Here is a 17,923-nt window from a genome sequence, read left to right as displayed (position 1 = left end):
TTTTATTATCGCTTTATTTTTATTTTTAATTTCGACTTAGTCTTCATCTCCTGTCCCAGCCGTGCACAGCTGACGCTTAGAGAGATAATGTAGCAAGACATCTGTTATGGGATTGACATAGAGGCTGCCTTTGGCTTTTTAACATGTTTTTTGTTATTTTTATGTTGTTTTTTTTTCCCTGAGTAGTGTTATAATGAAGCTTCTGGTATCTTTTACTGTTTGATTGCCAAAGTGCAGGCTTCCTGTGTCCACTCAACGTCGCTTTTAAGTTTTAATTTTTTTTTTTTTATTGGTTCCTTTTTCTTTTTTCGTTGTCAAAAGGGTTCTGTACTGTTTCTCTGTAACAACACAGCATTACGACTATTATTATTATTGTTATTGTTGTTACTATTATTATTATTCTCGCGAAAAGGAAAAAAAAACATTAACTTGAGCTGTGATTATACTTCTTTGTCATATTATCTTTTATTATTTTGATTGTTTTTTTTTTTTTCTTTATTTTGTAAAGCAAAAAAAAAAAAAAGTGCCATTTTCAAAATGAGTCCCCACCCCTTTTATTTTTCCATCAAAACCCTGATCTCAAACTGAAATGGGAAAAGAAAAAAAACATTTAAATACATAAAAAGGCTGAACTTCCAATTCAAGTCAGTGATTTTGGACGGATGGTGCAGATTGCTCATATTGATATCAGCATTAGTGAGTGTTTATATCCAGTATTTTTACTAAGAGACCCTATACAGAGATATTCTATAGATCTATAAAAGGAGGGATAATGATAATAATGATAAAATATCATTTACAAACACTATTTCAGAGACTAGCCACAGTTTAAGCACTTTCTTTCTTTAAGCCGAGCTTCAGTCTGGAGGAGAGGGGAGTGTGTGTGTGTGCGTGTGTTTGTGTGTATGTGTGTGTGTTGTCCTCTCCTCCCTCCCTCTATCAGTTTCCGACACACACACACACACACACACACTCACTCAAACACTACTGCCCACACACGAACAACGGTGAAATGCCCAAAAATCCAAAATGTCCGCTCCGTACGGTGGCGATACTGTGACTTTGGCCTTTCGGGGGCGGGGCCTTTTTCTGACTTGTTTATTTGACATATTAGAATGTTTTAATATCGTCTGATATTACCCCCCAAAAAACTCCATCCTTCCTTCCTTGAAGCCTTTTGCTGTTATCTAAAAAAAAAAAAAAAAAAAAAATGATCTGCCTCGCCTTGCGCCGATCGATCAGGCCAGTTATTTGTTGTTATTGATTAGCCCCCACGGCTATTTGTTTTTATTATTATGGGCTAGGCTAGGTACTCCCTTGATTTTATATTCATTTTCATTTTATATCCTTTTTTTATTATGCTGTTGAATCCATAGACTCCCCCTCCCCACCCTACAGACGCTGCCTGTTTTAGCAAATCGACAAATCGTTGCCCCCCAACCCCCACACACACCTGTGCCTTCTGATTGGTCCATTTTTTGTTTTGTTTTGATTTTTTCTCGTTTTGACTTTTTTTTTTTTTTTTTTTTTTTCCCCCATTTTTTTTTTTTTTTGTACGTTTAACACAAAAATAGTAGCGATCTTGACTCGACTCGATTGGCGATATGACAAACTTGCAGAAAATCACAGGTATTTAATTATTTTTTAAGCGAAACAACAACAAAAGAAACGTATTGTTACCTCACCATTTAAAAATCGAACATTCCAACGTTGTCAAGGTCTCAGAAATTGAGAAAAGATAAAAAAAAAAAAAGAAAATCATGCATTTCTTCTTGTATTGTAAATGTTAGACAATTTCATATGCATTATATAAAAGAACTGCCATATCAATTTTAATGTATAGATTTTTGCAAATACTACCCTATGTATGTAAGACGTAACTGTATCGGTAGCGTATATATAATATATTTATGCCCAATAAATGTTTTAATTTTTTTCTGACTTTGTCTGCAAGAGTATCCTTCATTTTGTGTCACATAATGATCTGCACAGAACACAAAAATCAAAGAATTGGGTTGGAATTGAGAGTTGATACTTTATGTGTAACGCGTTAAAATAAAAAAAAATAAAAAAACGTATTAGGTATTTATTGCGGCTGGAAAGTGCTTTTACGTTTTTTTTGACCTGGCTGCTCTCAACAGAACAGGTGAAGTAATCATTCTACCAACCACTCAAAGCAGATGAATAGAAACTCAAACTACGCATTGATTGTGTGTTTATTCGTGGGTGTGTAGATGTGTTGATGTCAGCGTGTTTTCTGTGGCCGCCCGAGACGGTCGAGTTGACTCGGTGATTTATGTCAAGAGTGTTTCCATTGATTTCGAAGTAATTCAGCGTATTAAATGATGCAGCTCTGAGCATGGCGACAAAACTCGTCTCAAAACTGCCTTGAACCCAAAGACGTACATATAGATACACAACTGTTGATATGAAGTGGTAATCCATGAGATTATTTTGTTTAAAAAAAAAAGGTTTTCGTGTTTTACATTGCTCCTCTTATACTGTTTGCGTCCCTGCTTTGACCTGAAAGATAAACGATTTCTAATTTAAAGTGGTAATCCACGAGATTATAAAATTATTTTTTTTTTTCATCCTGTTTTCGGTGCTTGTTTTTAGCTGGCACTTACCAACCAGCAGTCATTGGATGTATTTGTGTTCGGGGCGCCAATTTAAAGGAATTTCCTCAATCCACAGTTGCTGACCTCCACAACCAGTCGTCGTTTAATTGATAACATAAAAGCCAATGAGGCGTCCGCCCCCCCCCCCTCAAGATTTTGTGACTTGCCGCGAGGAGCGTTTCTCCTCGTTTCATTTCATTAAAAAAAAAAAAAAATGGAGGCGTTTGAGGCGAGACCCGCTGAGCCGCGTGGTGCGTCCCGCGGTTTTCGCGACTGGTGTGTGTTCGACTTCTTTCCGTCCTCCGCCACGGAACGAGCCGGACGTCGCGGAGCAGACCGAGTCCAGTGCCGATGTGGGCGACGAGAGGCTCGTAAAGTTACTCAACGGTTCGAAAAATACTTGCATATAAACGGGCGCGAAATTCATTTTCGCTTCATATATTTTGTTGGAGTCATCGCCGTAGCAACGTGTCGCGTGCTGCGTTTTCCCGCTCACCGCGCTCCATCGGAACGCAGTGTCAGTTGTTGAGGAGCAACAAACGGAATCGTTCGCTAAGTGCGGCCATGTTTGTTGTGCGTGGTTCTTCCCGAAGCCTCCGCCTCCTTCTACATCTACTTCTACTTCTACTTCCTGCTCCACTGGGTAATTTTCGCTCTCCGCTGCCCGGTGGTTTCCGGCGAGTACCACTACTTCCCGGCTGCGCGTTTTTATTCCCGAAGCGCCCCGCGCCGCCAAGGCTCCCGCCAATACAATAACAGCAAGACTGTTCGGTTGTCACCGATGAAACAAAATCCCAATCCATCCAAGTTGTCGTCAAAATCCCTAATTGGCGTTTCGCACGCGCTCCGCCGGAGCGGCAGCGGAAGGGGAACCTGTGTGCGGACGACGTGGCGGTATCCCCCGCGGATACGCGCGGTGCCGTTTCCCCCGCGTGGCCGCTCTGGCTCCGGCTCCTCCTCCCGCGGCCTCCCCCTCTTCCTGTGCAGCCATGACTCCGTATGGGAGCCCTCTCGTGATATATGACTCATTCATTAATGTGTGAGTCACATAACGCTCCCCCCCTCGTCCTTCTCGTTCTCTTTTGCTCTTTTGCGACTTGATCGATTCATTCATTTCTTGAACGATCACAAACCGAGCCCTGTGCCGGTTGTTTTACCTTTTTTTATTATTATTATTATTATTCTTATTATTGAATCCCACTCTACCTTGGAGTGCTGACGCAAATTCTCTATTTTTCTGTTTTCTTTTTTTTTTTTTTTTTTCGTCCTTTAATAACACACACAAACACACGTCTCCTCCTTTTCACTCACACACCAGGTCTATTTGCATTCCATCACAGTTTACTTTCTCACACACACACACACACACACACACACACACACACACCGATACACACAGACACACACAGACACAGACACACACACAACCCGCCGGACACCAATGATGACCCCCCGATGACGCGGCGCCCAAACAACGTTCAGGACGCTGTGGTTTTGAATCTGACGGCAGAACGTGGTCACGTCCAGCCCGCCGCCATCACCACAGAACCCTCCCCCCCCCCCCCCCAGAGTGATGCCAGAACCACCGGCTGCCTGGACGTTATCTCGCTTATTACACGGATAATTACTAAATATAAAAATACGTTGAGACGGAATATTGAATGTTTGAAATGGTTTTGTGACTCGTACGCCTCGTTGAAGAGCTTCCACCGAGCGAGAGCGTCCACAGCCACGTAGCAAACTATTCACTGTTACAGTGGTACCTCCGCTTACGTGACGACATGGCATCTACTTACCACTAATCCAAGATACGAGCGGCCATAGTCTGCAAAGTTTGTATTGACTTGCGACTGACTGCTCCAAGATACGAGCGTGGAAATTTGCAGCTGGCGCATCGGCGGCCAGTCATCAGTCAGTCATCAGTCAGTCATCAGTCAGTCATCAGTCAGTCAGCAGCCCGTCATCAGTCAGACAGCAGTCAGTCATCAGTCAGACAGCAGTCAGTCAGCAGTCAGTCAGTAGTCAGTCAGCGGGCGACCTACATGGTGTGTGCACGTAGTTGGTGGCTTATGGATATTTTTTTCATATTGACTGTGCTTGTTCTGTGTATTTTGTTTATTTTCACCCGTCATGATGTCATCATTTTATGTGGGGAAAAAAGGCTTCGACATACGACTGTTTTAACATACAACGTTCTTATAGAACCAATTACAGTCGTAAGCCGAGGTACCACTGTACTATTTACCGTTATTTACGTGAAACTGGACATTTCCACACTCATCTCGTCGTCTTCCGTTGTCGTTTTTATGTCGCGTCACAAGATGGCGCCACTAACTAGTGTTAGCAAAGGAGCGGTTGCCCCGGACAACGGTCATCAGTAACAGATCAGTGGCCGTTATTCAGAATGGTAATGATGATGATGTCTATTGACCAATCAGAGTTGAGTATTCCGCACAGCCGTGTGCTTCATTCAGAATAGCACACTGTGTATTTTATTTTCTTAAAAGTAAACGGTCTCATTTCGGTTAAATGCGGGTGAGGGATTGTAAATGACCAATGGAAGTGTAATAATAATGGAGGTCCAACGGTGAAACAGAGCGCGCTCGCAGTGCCACCGACACAACGAGGGGTTAATCACGCCTTATTATGGGTGCTGCGATGTTAGAATAAAGGGTGAAAAAAACATCACTTTTTCGGCCTTTATTGTTACAAGACATCATTGTTTACAGATATTTTACAGATATAATACCGGAAAATATTAAACCACATTGACATGGTCTTTTGACCCTTTCAGTGGATAAATAGCTTTACAGTCCAACGCGTCGGGGGAGGCAACGGAGACACGGGGGGGGGGGGGGCGAGGTGTGGTGCAGTTTGCGTTTTTGCAGATTTGAACGTCCCATCACTGGAGGATGCTGGGAACTGGAACCCTGAAAGCGTGCCGCCGGCCGGACTCCCAGAGGGCGTCTGATCCGGGGGTAAGGCAAAGCATTGAAAGCATCCCCCGAAAAAAAAAACCCCAAAAAAACAAAAACAAAGAAACCCTTCACAAAGCTGCTTGTTCGTGTCGGTGGATGCACATTCCTGTTGTTTGAGGTTAGAAGATTGAATCACAGACATTTTGCAGGATTTGGTGGAGCAGCCAGGTTGTTGGGTAGCGTCTGAAGCTGTAACTATCTCAGGCCACTTTGCCGCTTGGTCCATGCAGGGCACCCGTCAGTCAAGTTGATCAGGGGGATTGTTCAGTAATAAGTGTTCGCACGCGCGCCGTGGGACCCTTATCGCTCTTATCCTGCAGAATTCATTCGGAGCTTCACACTGGATTTCCTTTTTGCCGGGACGAACTCCCCCGTCCCCCCGTCCCCCCCGGGCGATCGATGAAGTTGTACCTTCTCTCTCGCCGTAATTTTCGGCATTTTTTTTTCTTTTTTTCTTTTTTAATTGAGATTAATTGAGTTCTCGACGACCGGCGAGAGTCACAGGAGTTCAATTCATTCCGTCCAAATGGTTTATTTTGGTGGATCGCAAAGAGTGGACGAGTCACATTCCTTATGAATCGTGCCTCGGCCTCCGCCTCATTCGCCTTGGACTTTAATTTAGTTCAGTTTTCATTTTCAGTTTGGGGGTCGATGATTCACTCCTTGTGTGACACCAGACGCTCGACTCATTTAAAAGATTTGTTATAATAATATAGTTATACATGTTTCTGACCTTTTTTCGTGCTCAACAGACAGTGGTTTAGTGCCACGGGTCTATTTCATTGTAAAAAAAAAAGTTCAGAATTAAAGCTTTGGAAACACTGGTCCAAGAGTGGCGGTCACACAGTGCAAAGTTGATAACGTGGTCGCCCCCAAAAAATGATCCTACGTCCTGGTTTCAGACGGAGGAGGCTCGGCGGCCGGGGCGGGCGCGGCCGGCGGACGGGGGCCGCTCCACACCAGAGGGGTTCCATACCACCGCCCTCGGCTGACGGGCAAAAGGAGAAGGTCAGAGACGCGACGTCGCCGTTTCACTCGCTGGGCAAAAAACACACCCAACAAAAACCAAGGCTCTCAGGGGTCAGAAGAGAGAGAAAACACAGACGCCCGTCTCTCTCTCTCTCTCTCTCTCTCTCTCTCTCAAACGTACCGAAACACATTTACAAGCATGCATCGGTGCACAACCGCATAGGCAATTATTCATACATTTACAGTGCATCACGCGCGCGCGCGCACACACACACACACGCACACACACATACGTGCACGCACGCACACACACACACACACACACACACACACACACACACACACACACACACACACACACACACACACACACACACACACACAGCGTCCCCGCCCTCATTGATGGAGAACAGAGCTGTGCCCAAGGTTCTACAGTGCTTCCTTTGTCATCCAGAATTATGATTAAACATTATAAGGCAATTGTAGTGATATTATGTTTAGTAAGGTTTAACGTCTGTGTGTGTGTGTGTGTATGCGTGCTTGCGTGTGTGCGTGTGTGTGCGTGCCTGTGTGTGTGTGTGTGTGTGTATGTGTGTGTCTGTGCCTGCCGGCGTGTGTGTGTGTATGTGTGTCTGTGTGTCTGTGTCTGTGCGTGTGCATGTGTGTGTGGTGTGTACATTTAAGGCGACAAAAGTGTCTGTCCTTTTCTTTTTCTTCTTCTCCTTTTTCCATTTTCCCATGCTGCTGAACGGAGCGGGGTATGAACAGCCGATGGCTTTGCTAAAAAAAATAATAATAAAAATGTGAAGGACGACATTTCTGGGAATGTCACGGCCGTGGTTCAACATTCCAGGTCGTCGGTCAGAAAAAACGAGAACGTCCAGAGTCAGAAAAGGCTTTTGGGGGAGATGGGATCATGGCTTTTTTCGGGTGTCCGGGGTCCCTATCATCTGGGACTCATGAAAGACGCCGCTGACGTCGACGTTTCGGGCCCTTTTCAGAGGCTGACGGTGGACTCCATCCACCCGGGGGCCCCCTCCGCCTTCAGGGTGCTGGCGGTGCGCCCGCGGTGCTGGCCGTCCGCCAGGCCGAAGAGCCGCGCCGCCGCGCCCCGGTACTTCCAGGACATGGTGTTGTAGAGGATGGGGTTGATGGCGGCACTCAGGTAGAACAGCACCACCGACACCAGGTTGCAGTACTCGGACAGCACCGACAGCAGCGGAGACGGGGCGTCCAGCGAGCGGAACTGCAGGTAGCGGCCCACGTGGAACGGCAGCCAGCACAGCACAAAGGCCAGGACCACCACCACTGGAGGGGGGGCGGAGGAAAGAGATGAGAGAGGGCACAGTGGAGCTTTAAATCAAACTGAGAATGCCACCGCCCCTCATATCCAAACCCCAGCCAGTGTTTGTTTTTGATGGGACTGAGTCCGAATCTCCCACCTCCCCAACAATGTGAGAAATGAACCGACGTATTCTTTCTTGTTCATTGATCAACGTGACACCATCACGGTCAGATGTGTTCTCTAAGTCGGGGGTTGCCCCGGGGACCCCAAGGGTCCCTTCAAGAGGTTCCAGGGGGTCCCCAGCAAAATGACTAATACTGTAGTTCCACTTCAACATTATGACATTATCAAGATGTTTGCGCCATTAGAGAATGTACGATAACCGCTGTTTCCATCCTAGATTCACTGTCATCTCCCAAACTAGAGCACAGGGGGATGTGGAAGTTTGGACTAAATCACAACCGTCAATACAAAGCTTCTCAGATCGTGGCTCCAGAGACAGAATCTTATCATATGGGGCCCGTGGCCTAACGGGTATCAGAGTGAGAGTCATTGATATTAAAAAAAAAAAAATTATAATAGTTCAGATGCACTGGAGCACATTTTACGCACTGTACCGCCTGTGCGTAAAAATGCGCAGTTTGCGCAGTTTGGATGAAAAATAAATAATGACACAAAGGATCTCCTGCCAGTCTCTTACCCAGCATCTTGATGGTCTGCCTGTTGCTCTTGTCCCGGTGGGCCACGCGGGAGCCGATGCTGGTCTCCATGTGTCTCTGCCAGAGGCGGCGCCCGATGAGGCTGTAGAGCACCGTGAGGCAGAACACCGGCATGAAGAAGAACACGGAGCTCAGCCACACCATGGCCCCCATCAGGCCCGACTCCACGGCGTAGTGTGTCAGCTTGCACTCCCTGGTGTCCCCCACGTCGAACATCACGAAGCCGGACTCGTTCACCCCCCAGCTGGAGTTGGGTGGCGGGCCCATGTAGTCCCTCTCCACCCCCACCATGATGAACACCGGCCCGGCGCTCAGCAGGGAGATTCCCCAGAGCAGGAGGATCAGGGCCCGGACCCTGCGCTTGGTGACCAGGGCCTTGGCCCGCAGCGGGAAGCAGATGGCCAGGTAGCGCTCCACCGACAGCGCGGTGATGCTCAGGATGGTGGAGTACGTGCACGACTCGGACACGAACTGGAAGAGTTTGCAGAGCGCGTCCCCGAAGCGCCAGGGCCGGTACCGCCACATGCGGTACAGGTCCGGGGGCATGCAGAGGAAGATGAGCAGGTCGGACACCGCCATGCTGCACAGGTACAGGTTGGTGGTGGTGCGCATGTCCCGGTACCTGCTCACCACCAGGATGGTCATCACGTTACCGACCACCCCGACCAGAAAGAGCAGCGTGCACGCCACGGTGATGCCCGTCAGCAGCGGGATGGAGTAGTAGTTGAGGGGAGGCAGGAGGTCTCCGCTCCATGACGCGTTCCGGTTCTCCTCCTCCTGCTGCTCCCAGCTGCAGTTGGAGAGGCACTCCGTGCGGTTGGGCCACAGGGGCATCGTGCGCGGTCACTCACGGAGCCACGGCTGGCCCTGGCCGGTACAGGCACCCCGGGGTCTGGAGCTCCTGAAGCCCCCTGCCGCCGTCCTCCCCCCTCATCCTCACCCCTGGATAGAATAAAACCGTGCGTAAAAAGACGCAGCGTCGCGCACGACGCGCACCGGCTCCCGGGTGAAGCTGGTGACTGTGAATCCTGTCCACGAGCGAGTCAACCCAGTTCCCACGGTGAACACCTGCTACCCTTGCGCACAACCCACCTTCACCCTCATCTGGTGCGACAACTCACCCAGTGCGACGTTGCCGGACACCTCCAATTCCAAAAAACGGTCCTTTCGAATATCAACAAATATTGCTGCAACTTCAACACGAAACCCATTCAGCATGAAACACGAGCGTCAACACCTCCTACTCTGCGTTGCCCCGGCACCGTCAGCTGGTGTGAGGAAAACGACCAGAGCAGTGGGATCCTCCAGCCGCGGTTCCTGAGCGTCCCCCCCGTCACCACCTGCGCGGGTCGGACGGAAGCAAAACGTCGGGGGGGGGGGGGTAACGGGAGCCGAGACGCACGTGACCGCGAGCATCGGGTCAGACTCACAAACGGGTCAACAACAACAACAACAACAACAACAACAACAACAACAACGACAACGACAACAACAACAACAACAACAGAACACGTGTGTTGTGTGTGAGAGGTCAGTCACACGCCCCGTCCACGACCGTGCAGATCACTGGTTGTGATGGATGTTTTTTTTACAGTCCATCCTTCCCCAGCGCCAGCTCTCCCCCCAAAATTACGCCTCCCGAATGTTGTCAATGGAGCCTTGTTGTTATTGGGGAGCAGGGACAGAAAACAAGGGATTGGCTGCTGCCGGTGCTGCTGCTGCCGCCGGGCGGAGGTGGTGGAGGTGGCGCTGGTGGTGCCGGTGGTGGAGAGGGCCCCGGTACCGCGGCGCCGCCTACAGGCGACGAGAGAGTAGTGAGAGAAGCGTGTGTGTGTGTGTGTGTGTGAATCCCCAGACTGTGCAGATGGTTCCAGAGGCAGAAAAATTCAATTGAATGAAAGTTCAAATCCATTATCAATCAGGGTTGGACAAGAAAAGGACACAGGGAAGATGGATTGAAATACCATAATAACCTTTTTTTTTTTGGAGACACGGGCAATCAGGCTCGCGCACAGGACCCGCCTCTCCAAAATTAAATTAAATTAAATTAAATTAAATTAAACCCAATTAAATAACATTCAATTAAATTGTCATCTTCATTAGTGGGGGTGAATTGATATACTCTTCAGAAAAATAAATACTAAAAATGTATAACAAACAAACAAAAAGAATAATTATTTTCCTTCGGAACCCCTTGCATTTGTTCACGGACCCTTGGGGTGCCGTGGACCCAGGCTTAGGAACCCCTGGCCTAAAACAATGTATTTTAGTATATTTGGCTGGATTTGACTAATGTGTATTCAAATACAGCAGCAACATGAGGCACAACCTTTCAATGTGTCTAAATCTCTTTGCCCTTTGCTCTGTTGAGAGGCCATTATGTTTTATGACCAGAGAGAGAGAGAGAAAGAGAAAGAAAGAGAGGTTAGCTCAAACAAATCAGCCACCTCTGTCATCAGCAGCTCCACTGTCTGAGATATAACATTTAACTGATTCAACAGGTACGTGTATGTGTGTGTGTATGTGTGTGTGTGTGTGTGTGTGTGTATGTGTATGTGTATGTGTGTGTGCGTGCGTGTGCGTGCGTGTGCGTGCGTGTGCGTGCTTCTTTGTTTTACTTGACTTGTGAGGATCAATCTCCGAATTGCCACATTTTTTGGTTTAGAAGCGCAACAGAAACATTGATCCTCACTTTGATACCAATATAAGAATGTGTGTGTGTGTGTGTGTGTGTGTGTGTGTGTGTGTGTGTGTGTATGTGTATGTGTGTGTGTGAATGGTCTGATATTGGATAAAAAATCCAATAGTGGCCGAGAGTCTTCAGTATCAGAAAATATAATAAAATAAATTTATTATATTATTTTTAGCCTTTCTCATATACTATAGTCTCTAGTCACTATACTGTATACTATGTACTATGCACTAAGTACTATATACCACGTACTATATACTATATGTATGTACTATATACTATATTCTATTTACTATATACTATATACTACAGTATTTATTATATACTATGTACTATGTACTGTATACTATATACTACAGTCTGTACTATATACCATACTATGTATGTACTATTTACAACAGTATATGCTACACTACAGTATGTACTGTATACTACAGTATATGCTTTGTACTATATACTACAGTATGTACTATATACTATGTACTTCATACCATACTATGTACCTACTATATACTATGTACTATGAACTACATATTACATACTATGTACTTCATAGCTGTACTATCCTCCATAATATTCTTACTTTACTATGGGTCAGTTTCACAGAGGTGTTTAACGAAATCAAGACTAAAACAATCTACTGAAATTCATTCAGAATTTAAAATTTAAAAATGCCTTTCTGAGACGCTGCTTAATTTAAGATGAATTAGTTCGAGACCAGGGAGTCTGAGACTAAGGTGATGAAGGACCAGGCGGCTCCTTCTGTCTGGTCCTGGTGCTGGTCTTAGTCCAGATCCACCTGGTCCACCTGGAGGCCACGCCCATTAATCCAAAGATTACATTTAAGCTTCACTTAGATCTAAATCAGCTCTAATCTTCCTTCTGGGAATCTGATTTTTAAAACCAAGAGGAGCGCAAGTCTGAGACGATTTTAAACCGCGACTGAGAAAGTGTATTTCAGTTAGTCCAGATTAAAAAGTGTGATTTGGTGTAAGATAAGACCTCGCTGTAGCTGTGTCTGCCAAACCTCCCCCTAGTGGCTTAAAAAAGGGTAGCTTTTCAGATCTTACTGCTCTGAATATTTCTGCGACCTTTCAAATACTGTATATTCTCTGATGCATACTATGTTTTGAGACTAAACAACACAGAATTTTAAAAATGTATTTTTTGTTATTTCAGTTGCATGTTGCTCAACCGGCCGTGTCAAAAAATGTTGTGAATTTGGACGATGTAAATGCTGTTTATGTGTCAGGGATCTGCGGCCAAAGAAATCCCCTTGACAAAAAAGTGGCACAAGCGATGGTTTACAGCCTCCTCGGCTGATAGGTCATCACAGACATATGTGCTGGGAAGGGAGGTGTGCAGTAAGCACTGGTGGATTATGACACAATGGGCCCCTGGGCACAGGTGCCTTCAAGGGCCCCCCCCGGTTGGCTCGTTGGGTAATCCATCCGTGGGTGTGAGGGCGTGGCTGGAGATGTGTGCGGGTAGAACAACTGTGTGATTTTACCTCAGGCGTGTGGAAATGACAAGAGTGTGTCCGGCCAAGATCAAAGTCCGGCTCATAAACACACACAGACAGTGGGTTTGTTGACTGTGTGTTCTAAGTATTACGAGTAGAAGTACTACGCACATTAGGAGTGTAGTACACACCTTTATCCACAAGATGGTGCGCGCGTTATTATTTAAAAGCATTTGCCTGCGTGTGTGTGTGTTTATCATTACTATGATGATAATGATGAGAGTAAGTCATTAACTTAAAGACACTCTACACACACACACACACACACACACATACCACTTTATCAATTGGCATGCTTTTTTATTGTAATATAACTTGTCCTTTTTTATGCTTTGGTCAATACACATTGATTATTTGACCGCTCCTCTTTTCATGAAATATGGAGGTTGTGTGTGTGCATGTGTGTGTGTGTGTGCTTGTGTGTGTGTGTGTGTGTGTGTGTACAGTTTACTACAGCAGTGATTCTCAATATTTATCATCGTATCAATTCGATGTGCATGAGGCCACTGACCCCATTTGATTAGACGTTAATCTCTCGGACCCCCAATCTGAGGAGAGTTTTCATCGTCATATATGATTTAATCCACACTTCCAATACTGTCCATACTGTAGATACAGAGACAACAGTGATCCAAACAGGCACTGTACATTCTCTGATGGTGAGAAGGTCCTGAGACCACGAAATCATCGCGACGTTTAACCGTTAATCGTTTTTTCCGGGGACCCCCCGGACCAAAGCTGTACCAAAAAACCATCGTTTCTCACTGGGAAAACAAAGCCCCCGCTGCGCCCCCGCTGCGCCCCCGCTGCGCCCCAAACGCCCCCAACGCCCAGCCCCGTCTCAACCAATGGGAGCGCTCGGTGGGCGGGGTCCACCCCCCCCCCCCCCGGCGAGGCACCTGGTTGGTCAGTAGTTGCGAAGCCCCGCCCCCTCCCGGGCCCGAACAGTTGAGCGGAGTTTGCTTCGCTCGTGGCGACGCGCACTGACGGGGAGACGGCGCCGCACACACGCACAGCCTTCCGCGGAGCGACGCGGCTTCCCGTGCGTGTGTGTGTGTGTGTGTGCGTGTGCGTGCGTGTGCGTGCGTTCCATTTCGTCCCAACAGGCTGCGGGATCAGCGGACACCGACATGTGGAGCGCGCGTCCGCGGACAGAGCAGGTCGGTCCCCTCTCTCTGCCTGTGCTGTGTCTATTTGTGTCCGTGGAGGAGCAGTGCGCGTCATCCGCGGCGCCCCGGGGTCAAGGGGGCTTCAGGCGTCGCATTCCAAGTGCGTGCGTTTGCGTGCGTGCGTGCGTGCGCTACCAGCTACTAGTTTAAAGTGGGAATTCATAAGATTATTTCGTCCAAAAAAAAAAAAACCCGACAACCCAACATATCCGGTGCTTTACTGAGCAGATAGTTCATGAGAAACAGCCACTCCAGCCTAGTTGTGTCGTATGAGTGCTCTTGCGCTGTTGTACGTTGTTGGTGGCGGGGTCCGCCACAAAGCGAGAAGTGAGGAGCCGATGGATTTCCACTTTAAATAAACAACTAGACGTGTGTGTGTGTGTGCGCGTGTGTGCGTGCGTGCGTGTGCGCGTGCGTCATGTAGAAACAAACTGGTGTCTCAAACAATGATATGACAGCCTGCGTGGCACTGCACTGTATTTGCGCACGGCAAATATATATTTAGTGTACGTATGTGTACTGTCTGTGAGTGTCTGTGTATGTGTACTGTCTGTGAGTATCTGTGTATGTGTACTGTATTTGAGTGTCTGTGTATGTGTACTGTATGTGAGTGTGTGTGCGTGTGTAAGTGTACTGTGTGTGTGTGTGTGTGTGTGTGTGTGTGTGTGTGTAAGTGTACTGTCTGTGAGTGTGTGTGTGTAAGTGTACTGTCTGTGAGTGTGTGTTTGTGTAAGTGTACTGTCTGTGAGTGTGTGTGTGTGTAAGTGTACTGTCTGTGTGTGTGTGTGTGTGTGTGTGTGTGTGTGTGTGTTTAAGTGTACTGTCTGTGAGTGTGTGTGTGTAAGTGTACTGTCTGTGAGTGTGTGTGTGTGTGTGTGTGTAAGTGTACTGTCTGTGAGTGTGTGTGTGTAAGTGTACTGTATGTGAGTGTGTGTGTGTGTGAGTGTGTGTGTGTACGTGTGTGTGTGTGTGTGTGTGTGTAAGTGTACTGTCTGTGAGTGTGTGGGTAAGTGTACTGTATGTGAGTGTGTGTGTGTGAGTGTGTAAGTGTACTGTCTGGGAGTGTGTGTGTGTAAGTGTACTGTATGTGAGTGTGTGTGTGTAAGTGTACTGTCTGTGAGTGTGTGTTTGTGTAAGTGTACTGTCTGTGAGTGTGTGTGTGTGTAAGTGTACTGTCTGTGTGTGTGTGTGTGTGTGTGTGTGTGTGTGTGTGTTTAAGTGTACTGTCTGTGTGTGTGTGTGTGTAAGTGTACTGTCTGTGAGTGTGTGTGTGTGTGTGTGTAAGTGTACTGTCTGTGAGTGTGTGTGTGTAAGTGTACTGTATGTGAGTGTGTGTGTGTGAGTGTGTGTGTGTACGTGTGTGTGTGTGTGTGTGTGTGTAAGTGTACTGTCTGTGAGTGTGTGTGTGTAAGTGTACTGTATGTGAGTGTGTGTGTGTGAGTGTGTAAGTGTACTGTCTGTGAGTGTGTGTGTGTAAGTGTACTGTATGTGAGTGTGTGTGTGAGTGTGTGTGTACGTGTGTGTGTGTACTGTATGTGAGTGTGTGTGTACGCGTGTGTGTGCGCGTGTGTGTGTGTAAGTGTGTGTGTGTGTGTACTGTATGCGTGCGTGTGTGCGCGCATGCGCAAGTGTGTGGGTCCTTGTGGGCTTACGTGACACAAATGTTTTCTGTGTTTATAAAACAAACCGTTGGGCGTGGCCCCGGTGAGTACGGTGTTTGTCCGTGGTGTTTCAGATCGGACCCGTTGGCGCTGGGGGCGAAAGCCGGCAAATCAAAGGTTGCCATGTTTTTGGACGAGGGACCTGGACATCGATCATTATGGCGATACTTTGGGGGTTCGGCTGTCGGTGCATCTCGGCGGATCATTTTCACACGATCGTAGTCCAGAAAAGTCTATGAAGTTTTGGGAAAACGGCGTTACCTCAGCTAGGCTTACCACGACGACCTGAATGTGCCGATATCCTGTCTCATGTCGCGATATCGACAAGTTCATCTTTCTTTACCTTTCTTTGCGCATAGGGATTATATTTTGTGTGTGTGTGTGTGTGTGTGTGTGTTTGTGTGGGTGTGCGAGCACGTGCAAAGGTGTGTATTTCAGTGTGTGTTTGCATGTTTCTGTGTGTAGTGTGCAAAGGTGTGTACTTCAGTGTGTGTGTGTGTGCGCATGTTTCTGGGTGCCTGGTGTGCAAAGGTGTGTATTTCAGTGTGTGTGTGTGAGAGGGTTGGAGCCACTGCTGTCGCCCTGCTGTGAAAGTTATCTGCTGCAGCCGGAATGTCATGGGAAAAGAATGAAGACACTCCCACCGGCTTCTCACCCGTCACCCTCCTCGCCCCTGAAGAGTCCACTCATCAACCGGAAATAGTTACCGAGGGACGGCATTAGGACGGGTCGAGGCATTCTGCGTAATTCCTTATTGAGCGTCATTTACACTTTGCCTTCCGCCAGAATAAACACATCTGACAGGATGAAATGATTCCTGTGAGACTTCCCTTCGCACCTCGCACCGCTTTTTTTCAGGAAGTCGTCCCTCGCTCGCCGCGCCCGACGCCCGGCTGAACCGGACGAAGGGGGGGAGTCGGAAAACAGAGCAGCTCCTTTATACCGAGTGGGCCGTCAAGCACCGAATCTCAAATTAAGAGTCGAACCGCTCATCATCGCCCCCTGTGGTCCTCACTTGTTGCGATGGAGCTGCCGCTCCGTCTCGAAAACGCTGAATTCGGTGGATTTCGGGCGGGCCGTGCAATTTTGATCTTGCGACACAAAAGCTGGTTTCCTTGCCTTTTTTGACGTGGAACTATGACGAAGTGCGGGGCCCGCCGGGCGCGGCGGTTCGAAAGCGCCGCACTGTGCCGGGCGGTCTCGCCGGGTCCGGTGCCTGGGTCTGGTTCCATGTCACGTGAGGTTGTGCCGGGGGCTCGAACGTGTCGCCCAGCGCCACCTTCAGATTCGGAACCTGCCTTTTTTCTTTTTAGGTTTGTTCCGCAGGTTAACGTGTACAAGGAATTTGTCACGGTGAGATTTTGGTGTGTTCCTCCACAGGTAGTTCACACGAAAAGGCCCCAACAGTCTGAAAAAAAAACAAACAAGTAAAATAGAATACAAATTGGCAAATATACACAAATGTCCAAAAGATAAAACAGAAATAGCCGAATATATAAGAAAAATACAGAATATACAAAATGCAATTCAATGCACGGGATAAATTATTGGTATGGGTATAGTGTCGACATTATTATTATGGCCTTACTAAGTAATAACAAATTCTATGGTGTGATGACTTTTTTTTATATAGAGTCTGTGTGTGTGTGCGCGTGTGTTTATGTGTGTGTGTTTATATGTGTGTGTGTGTGTGTGTGTGTGTGTAAGGTACATTCCTGCAGCTCTGCAAGGTTTTCTGGAAATCAACTTTCTCGTCAATTGAAAGCAGATGTCTGTTATAAAACGTGTTCTCGAGCACCGGGGGGGGGGGGGGGGGGTTGGTGAATAGAAATGATGCCTTGAATCCTGAAACCAATCTGCCGACCGGGCTCAGGCAGTCCACGGCACAATAATAATAATAATAATAATAATAATAAATAATAATCATCATCATCTCTCTGTCCCGCGTCTTCTAAATTGATGGGCGCGGGGGATGATCTGCGGCGCTGCCCTCGCCCGGCTCATTTCGTTTTATTTTCCCTATGTAAACCTTTATGTATACAAGCGGCCAGGGCGGGCGACGGAGCGCACGGCAGAGAACGACACGTCGGACCTGGAAACACGCGATTACACCCGCGAAGAGCAAATCCAGGAGGTCAAACCGCGACAACGCGCGGTCGCGGGAGGAAAAAAAACGACCCGGGGGCGAGGAGCTCAGGATTTATGGGACGTCGCCGAACGCGCGTGACATTCCCGATCCTCGTCGCTCGTTTCTATGTCGGTTCCCCTTGGAAGCGGCTTTTTGCAGGAGGGATCGGCTCGCGGCCCCGG

General features: G+C 47.5%; 2 protein-coding genes across 2 annotated transcripts in view; one reads left to right on the top strand and one right to left on the bottom strand.

Annotated features, from left to right (window-relative positions):
- Positions 1–7,562: 7,562 nt before the first annotated feature.
- ghsra (growth hormone secretagogue receptor a) lies at positions 7,563–9,403 on the bottom strand (the record flags this gene model as incomplete). Its single annotated transcript, XM_080011972.1, has 2 exons — positions 7,563–7,873; positions 8,551–9,403. 2 exons carry the CDS (start codon positions 9,401–9,403, stop codon positions 7,563–7,565), a joined length of 1,164 nt encoding a protein of 387 aa, XP_079868098.1.
- Positions 9,404–13,777: 4,374 nt separating this feature from the next.
- Positions 13,778–17,923, top strand: part of pld1a (phospholipase D1a) — a 45,208-nt gene continuing 41,062 nt past the window's right edge. Inside the window, exon 1 of the mRNA XM_080012813.1 lies at positions 13,778–13,943. The gene's annotated coding sequence lies outside the window, so the exon portion shown is untranslated. The remainder of the gene's footprint in view (positions 13,944–17,923) is intronic.

The sequence above is a fragment of the Zeus faber genome (genome assembly GCF_960531495.2).
Source record: "Zeus faber genome assembly, chromosome: 13".
In the NCBI taxonomy this organism is placed as follows: domain Eukaryota; kingdom Metazoa; phylum Chordata; class Actinopteri; order Zeiformes; family Zeidae; genus Zeus; species Zeus faber.
Note: the sequence above shows the minus strand (reverse complement) of the source record. Positions and strands in the feature narration are given on the sequence as shown.